Below are 7,642 nucleotides of genomic sequence, written 5' to 3'. Positions count from 1 at the left end.
AGTGATGACGTCAGTGACGCAGATTGCGTAGGATTTGGAGTCATGTTGGATAAAGTGTGTACTACCCGTCTCCACGGTGACATCACTGATAAAAACTCTACCCCAAGACAATCAAAAAAGGTAGGTTTTGGTTTCGACAAGTTGAAGAATTTCGTTCACATGTAAATGCCCATCATGTGTGGTTGTTTGAATACGAATAAACTTTATTGTCATGAAACGTAGTGTTTATAAGACACGGGAAGATAAATAACCAAATGATTTCATTGTTTCTTTTTTTGGAAGCAAATATATATACAAATTCTACCAATTTAGTTTGTACATTGTCTACTTGCAAAAATGTTTGTGTGTGTGTGTTTGTGTGCGTGCGTGTGTATGTGTGCGTGTGCGTATGCGTGTGTGCGTGCGTGCGTGCGTGAGTGCGAGCGCGCGTGTGTGTGTATGTGTGTGTGTGTGTGTGTGTGTGTGTGTGTGTGTGTGTGTGTGTATGTGGATGTATGTAATTTGTGTGTGTGTATTCTTTAACTCATTCTGTAAATTTCGACTGTATGTCCGTGCGTCAGTCCGAAACATGTCTGTAACTACGTGTTACGAATAATATCTACTGATCATTGCCATACATATAATGTTGTTTGTCTCAGTTTTCATTCGCAATAATCATGTCCCTTTCTCTGGACTTGATCTTACTGTCACAGTCCCCTGTATATCTGTCTATCCGTCTAACCTGTCTGTGTGTCTGTTTGTCGGTCTGTCTGTTTGTCTGTCTGTCTGTCTTTCCGTGTAGTATCTCTGTGAATTGGTGTCTGTGTTTAATGTTGCCGACGGTAGACAGAAAGTTTATAACAACAACAACAAGAAATTCCTCCGATAGGAACTACACCCCCGTCAAAGGGAAATAACCTTCTCAGTTGGTGGCAGTGAGAATGGTTATTTCCCTTTGACCAACGGGGGTGTCCGTCTATACCAGGCCTTGTATAATTTTAATCCACCAATAACTCCCTAACCGTGTGTTTGACTGGTCCCAATTTTTGTAAGGACCGTCTCAGGAATGTATAGAACCTGTTCACCAAGTTTGGTGACGATCGGTCCGTTCATTCTTGAGATCTACTTGCGAACACAAACACATCGAGTGAAACCTATACACACCCCTGTTTGTTGGGTTGTTTGCCTGCCTGCCTGCGTGTTTGTTTGTTTGTTGAATATTCTTTTTTGTTTACAGCGTGCTCTTAGATCGGGCGATCATCTACACGTGGCTATGGAAGTGGTGGAGATTGTACGTCACGACTGTGATGACGTCAGCAAGGAGCACTATGACGACACAGATGACGAACAGGAGGCGATACAGAGGGCGGCAGACGTCAGCTGTCAAGAACGGTGCCAGGCTTGGGTGGAACTACATTTCGACACTGACGACACCAGCAGTCAGAGCAGTGCTGAGAGATAACGTCACGACTAACACGTCATGCTTACGTCATGCTTACAATGAGTGCTTCTGCTGGAGTTGCAGCCCTTAGCTGATTTTGCACGTAAAAGACCTCGATCATTCTGCCAAATGTGCAGGTGGCTGATTACATCTAAAAACGCGTTCACCTGGGTAGCGCGACTCTTGTTGCTGCTAGCTTTCCATTCGGAGGAAGCGACCCGAATTTCCCAGCAATGAGATGATAAGGACATGGAAATGAAATGGAAAGGCATTATAATAAAATAAAAACCAGATATTGTAACTATGACTGGTGTCTTTGTATCCTTGTCGTTTGAGCCCTGTAAACAAAAGTTCTACCCCCGAAGTTAGCTCAGCAGAAGCACACAGTGTCATTAGTGACGCGTTAGTTGATGACATCAAGTTTTGACGTGAAACACGCGACTTTCAGAAACTCAAGACGTAGAGGTTACATGCCGAGTCTCAGTGATTATCAAAAATAATGGTCGAAGTTAGCGGATCATGAAAAATGCGAGCTTCAGCGAGCTTTTTCATGACCGCGAACTGAGACCATTATTTTTGATAATCACTGAGACGAGGTATGTAACCTCTTTATCCCTCCTTTCTTCAGTTATTCAAAGAAAAGAGGAGTTTTTGTGCGAAAGTTTGATCAAATCATATTCACCCAACCAGTCTACCTGCGCAGGCGATCGATTAATGCGCCGCGTTGTATAGTTCCGTGCAAATCATTCAAATCTGTTCACACTTCTTGTCAGTTTCCATGTTTTGAACTAAAATCAAGTACACAGTTATGTTGTCATTCTGCTGTGGCGGTAAAGGCAGATAGTGTGTGTTCTGTTCATGTTTTGGTATCGCTCAGGAAATGTTCTTTCCTCGAATGTGACTAGCAGACGAAGTTTTACACCCGTGTTCCAACGCTAAAAACTGTATGAAGTTTAGTTTTCTGGGGAAAAATAGTGTATAAAACCGCTGCATGTTCTTCAAGTTGATTAAATGTTTGCAATTGATTGCGTGTGATCTGTTTATAAAATGAAATATTGTTGAAAACTGACCGTCGGATTGCAGTCTTGTCGATGGAGCCAAAATCTGGAAGGGGAACTACTCGTGTCGCTAGACAAAGTATGAGAGTTACTTTTCCTTGGAATCTTGCTAGCGATAAACGATTGTGCACGGCAGATCTGAATTCAAAAAACAACCAAACTCATGGATTTTATATTGAGATTCATGTGTTCAAGCCTGTAGTTGCTGGTTTAAATGCGGTATGGTTGTATTGTTTGCTCCAGAAATGTATATTTTGTACGTTAGAGTGTTCTGAACTTTTGAGTCGCAAAAAGTAGATCCACAATGTGTACAGTCTCTACCCATGAGCTATCGAGGATTCAGGCCCGTTGTTGGGTAAGTGATTTTGGTTGTTGGGTAAGTTACCGAAAAATAACTAGCCCTACAAGTTTACAGAGAGAAAGAAGCAGAGGGGGGGATAATGACACATTAAATGGCTAGAAGTGTGTGTGGTGTGCTGATTTGCAATATGATAAATGTGACGCAATTTTGTCGCTCTGGTTGACTTCGGTGACGTATTAAAAAAAATGAGGTATTGTTCAGCATGGAATTTTTCCCATAATACATCGGTGATGACATTTTCGTACGATAAAAACTTTCTGTGATATTTCATATAGGCCTACTTTGGAGGAAAAGAAAGAAGGGGGGGGGGGGGGGGGGGACAAATAGGTGCCTGACGATGTGAAAAACGAGTGACGCCAAAACTGGAAGCATAAAGCAACGTTGCTGGAATAATTCACGAAGCGAGTGTGCGAGTTTAGAATAATGTCAGTGTATTCATTTTATGATGCTGCAGTAAGTTATTGTAAAAAGTGTCTATTTTAGGTGTAGTGAAAACCGAAATGACTCAAATACACCACTGGTAACAGAGCCAAAATGTAAGTGCAGATAGACCATTTAAACTGCCTTGAATATTGCTTGTGTGATTATCAGTGGTGTCTCATTACCACCCACACGAACAATGATTAGTGATGATTGTTTTTATTTTAAATTTAAAAAAAATTATTTACTTATTTATTTATGTTATTTTGTCTCAAATAAAATACAGGGCACTTGCGACTATACAGAAACCAAAACTTCAAATGTTCTTTTTACATTTAGTCAAGTTTTGACTAAATGTTTTAACGTAGAGGGGGGAATCGAGACGAGGGTCGTGGTGTATGTGTGTCTGTGTGTCTGTGTGTGTGTGTAGAGCGATTCAGACTAAACTACTGGACCGATCTTTATGAAATTTGACATGAGAGTTCCTGGGTATGAACATTTTTTTGATAAATGTCTTTGATGACGTCATATCCGGCTTTTCGTGAAAGTTGAGGCGGCACTGTCACGCGGCCCTCATTTTTCAACCAAATTGGTTGAAATTTTTGTCAAGTAATCTTCGACGAAGCCCGGACTTCGGTATTGCATTTCAGCTTGGTGGCTTAAAAATTAATTAATGACTTTGGTCATTAAAAATCTGAAAATTGTAAAAAAAATATTTTTTTTATAAAACGATCCAAATTTACGTTCATCTTATTCTCCATCATTTGCTGATTCCAAAAACATATAAATATGTTATATTTGGATTAAAAACAAGCTCTGAAAATTAAATATATAAAAATTATTATCAAATTTTTTTTCGAAATCAATTTAAAAACACTTTCATCTTATTCCTTGTCGGTTCCTGATTCCAAAAACATATAGATATGATATGTTTGGATTGAAAACACGCTCAGAAAGTTAAAACGAAGAGAGGTACAGAAAAGCGTGCTATCCTTCTCAGCGCAACGAATACCCCGCTCTTCTTGTCAATTCCACTGGCACTGCCTTTGCCACGGGCGGTGGAGTGACGATGCTACGAGTATACGGTCTTGCTGCGTTGCGTTGCGTTCAGTTTCATTCTGTGAGTTCGACAGCTACTTGACTAAATGTTGTATTTTCGCCTTACGCGACTTGTTTACAATTACAAGCAGAAGTTCTTGTTTGACTAACTGCCTTTGATTTAATCAATGATGAAAACGGTAAAAAGGAAAACGCATAGAGAAGTTTGAAATCAAACTGGAGATATGTAATTGGTTTGGCAAGTCAGTAAATGAGCGAGCATATGATAAGGCCCCCAAAAAAAGTCTGTTTACGGTATCCCGACCGACCTTATTTTTTCGCGCGACCCAAGACTTTTTTGGGGCATTTTAGGAAAAAAAAATAATAAAATCTTAGTTTTTTGGAGAAAAAAAAAAATCCCGACCTACCGACCCTATTTTTTTTGCCTATGTTATCGTAAACAAACTATTTTGTTGTTGTTGGCTTTAAAGGAATGGAGACAAAAGGGGAAGGGAAACAACCCTGTGTCGAAAGTTACGTTTCTTGAAAGGTGCAAGGTGGTCACAAGTAAAAATATAAAAGGGAATGATCGGGCGTTTTTGAACTTCTGTCAGCTAGATGTGCTATTAATCTATGCTTATTTTAGTTTCTGTTTGTTTGGTCTATTTATTATTAAACTTTGCTTACAGTGCTTCAAAAGACTACTCTTATACATGTATGTTTGATAGTTCCACCATCCGTGACGTAGACGACAGACAGATAGACAGACAGGCAGAATTACAGACAGAAACACACTCACACACACACACGCACACACACACACACACACACACGAACGAACGCACTCACGCACACATGCACACGTACTTATAGTTCAATCTTTGTCGTTTCAAAGAAGAGTTTTGACCTTAGCCTCATTTAAAGACATCTGCTGACTTACCAGGCTTATAAATAGCCGGTGTCGAGCATATATCGGGTTTGTCACCCGTATCAGTTTCAAGAAATAATAGCACCAATGTTCTGTCTGGCCGCATGATTGTCAGTTTGAGTGAAATGATGGGGTGTTTCAAATTGTAATTAACGCTAGCCTTGAACAGTGTGTGAGTCATCCCCCAAAATCGGAGTATGGCTGCCTAAATTGCTGGGTTAAAAACAGTCATACACGTAAAAACCCACTCGTGCAGACAACACGACTGCACGTCGGAGTTTTAACCCATGAACGGTAAGAGAAAGAAGAACAAGAAGAAGACCTGCATGACGTCTGCAGTGCAAGGTACGTGTAAACGTAAGCTTTCTCGGTATTACGTCGGAAACGATGTATTTTTAGTACACGTTAGGGGTTGGTCCCGATCGATTCACCATTATCACTAGAATGTGTTTCTGTTCTGGATAACAGACGTTACACATAATCTGTGGCTGTTGTGGTGATGTGGTCACAGTCTGCTTATCGTGACCCTGCACCCAGACGCACGTACACGTATGTGTGTATGTATGGATCTCTGTGTGTGTGTGTGTGTGTGTGTGTCTGTCTGTCTGTCTGTCTGTCTGTCTGTCGTGGGTGTGTGTGTGTGTGTGTGTGTGTTTGTGTGTGCGTGTGTATGTGTGTGTGGGTGTGTGTGTGTGTGTTTGTCGACGGAGGGACGTAGTGGCGGTCTGCTCTCTGGAGGGGACGCTCACTCAGTCTGGCTCCGCGACTTAGCAGTCAAAGTCGTTAGTACGGGGCATAGTAGGTAGTGGGCTGCGTCCGTTAGCGGCTCGGGACAGCTTTGAACACCGTCGAAGTGACTCAGCAGAAGTGCAGTGTCATCTTCCGAGGGTAGCCTATCGCAACAACCCGACATCCCTCGTCTGTAAAATCGACAAGTCTGGCATCGGAACGAAATTCAAATGTAGATGGAGCAGTGAGTGCAGGGACGGGGCGGCGAGAGAGCACACCGCCAAGACCAGCCGGGTCCGAGTACGAAATTAATTCGTAAAAAAAATCGCAGTTCTTGACTCTTTGGGTGCAAGTCAATGAAACTTGGTACAGTTCTTCTAACGGATAGCTGCCTGAGGTATGACTAAAAGCCCCAGGGGCTCCGTGCACCTGGATTTGACAAGTTCAGTACCTTTAAACTAAACGTTCCAATAATAGACCATTCAGGCTCTCTTTTGATTCTGACACTACTGTCAATCAGCACAATTAATTCGCTTAACAAAATGTCACTCTTGATTGAAAGCAGTCAAGATGATGATTGTGGGTATGTGTCCAAGTGGCGGGATGGTCTCACCTCACGCTAAAGCCTCACTCGAATCTTGTTGACAAGAAGGACTGTGTCTTTAAACATAATGGTATAATTAGATACAAATAGTTTGACAACAAATAGCTCAACAGTGGCGCAACCATTTCTTATTCAAGTTGTGAAAACTATGACTAGGTGAACTGCATAACTTTTTTTTTCTCCTCAGGAATTGATCACTGCAATGCATTATTAGCAGTTATCCATTGGGAGACTGTCCGTTGCACCTGTAGTAGGTTTGATAAAAGTCATTAACACTAAAACCCCCTTTTAAGACCTCGTGACTTTGAACAACTCCACCCCCAGAAGAGAGAAGACCCCCCCCCCCCCCCCCTTAAGACCTTCCTTTTTCAGGTTTTCTGTTCACAGCTGCTGTAAATGTACCACCATTTCAAGATTTTTTTGGAGATTTTTGAATGCCTTAAAAGAAGAGTTCCACTGTAGTCAAAGTAACAGGTAGGCAACAGCTAGGTGAAAACAGCCAGGTCATATTACAGTCAGGTACACGATAGCCAATGACTTGGAGATAACCACACAAGACAGTCGACGAGCAGTGTTTTTGAAGGTCTTAAAAGGAGGGTTCCACTGTAGTCAAAGTAACAGGTGGGCAAGAGGCGAAAACAGCAGGTACATTTACAGTGGAACCCCCCTTTTAAGACCTCCAAAAAATTGAGAAAATCAGGTCTTAAAAAGGTGGGGGTCTTAAAATGGGGGTACATTTAGTGAGGTTATGAACAGACAGTCTGAGAAAACAAGGTCTCAAAAGGGAGGGAGTCTTAAACTGGGGGGTCTTAAAAGGGGGGTTCCACTGTACTTGTAAGCCAGTGACTTGGAGATAACCACGTGACACAGCAGTGTGGAAAATGTGTACGATGAACGGGTAAAAAATATGTTTATCAGGCGTGTGTTTATACCCTGCCGTTGTCTCGTGATCGGTTATCATATGCCGTCACACTTTCTGTTCATCTGTTGACCAAGTGCATGTGTTCATTAACGAGACAAAGGCACTCGATAGAGATAAATAGTAATTTTATGAAGGATTAAAATAAAGTAATGGGCAGAGAAG

At 41.6% G+C, this 7,642-nt stretch overlaps 1 protein-coding gene across 1 annotated transcript in view; it reads left to right on the top strand.

Moving 5' to 3' along the window:
* LOC138968867 (uncharacterized) overlaps window positions 1–1,887 on the top strand; it is a 13,354-nt gene extending 11,467 nt beyond the window's left edge. Inside the window, exons 3-4 of the mRNA XM_070341532.1 lie at window positions 1–120; window positions 1,217–1,887. The exon at window positions 1–120 is cut by the window's left edge and continues 82 nt beyond it. Of these exons, the coding sequence (XP_070197633.1) occupies window positions 1–120; window positions 1,217–1,441 (345 nt within the window). The 3' untranslated portion in view covers window positions 1,442–1,887. The remainder of the gene's footprint in view (window positions 121–1,216) is intronic.
* The last annotated feature ends 5,755 nt before the right edge of the window (window positions 1,888–7,642 follow it).

This window comes from Littorina saxatilis, linkage group LG6 (genome assembly GCF_037325665.1).
Source record: "Littorina saxatilis isolate snail1 linkage group LG6, US_GU_Lsax_2.0, whole genome shotgun sequence".
NCBI lineage: Eukaryota > Metazoa > Mollusca > Gastropoda > Littorinimorpha > Littorinidae > Littorina > Littorina saxatilis.
The sequence above is the reverse complement of the archived record's forward strand: the minus strand, read 5'-3'. Positions and strand labels throughout refer to the sequence as shown.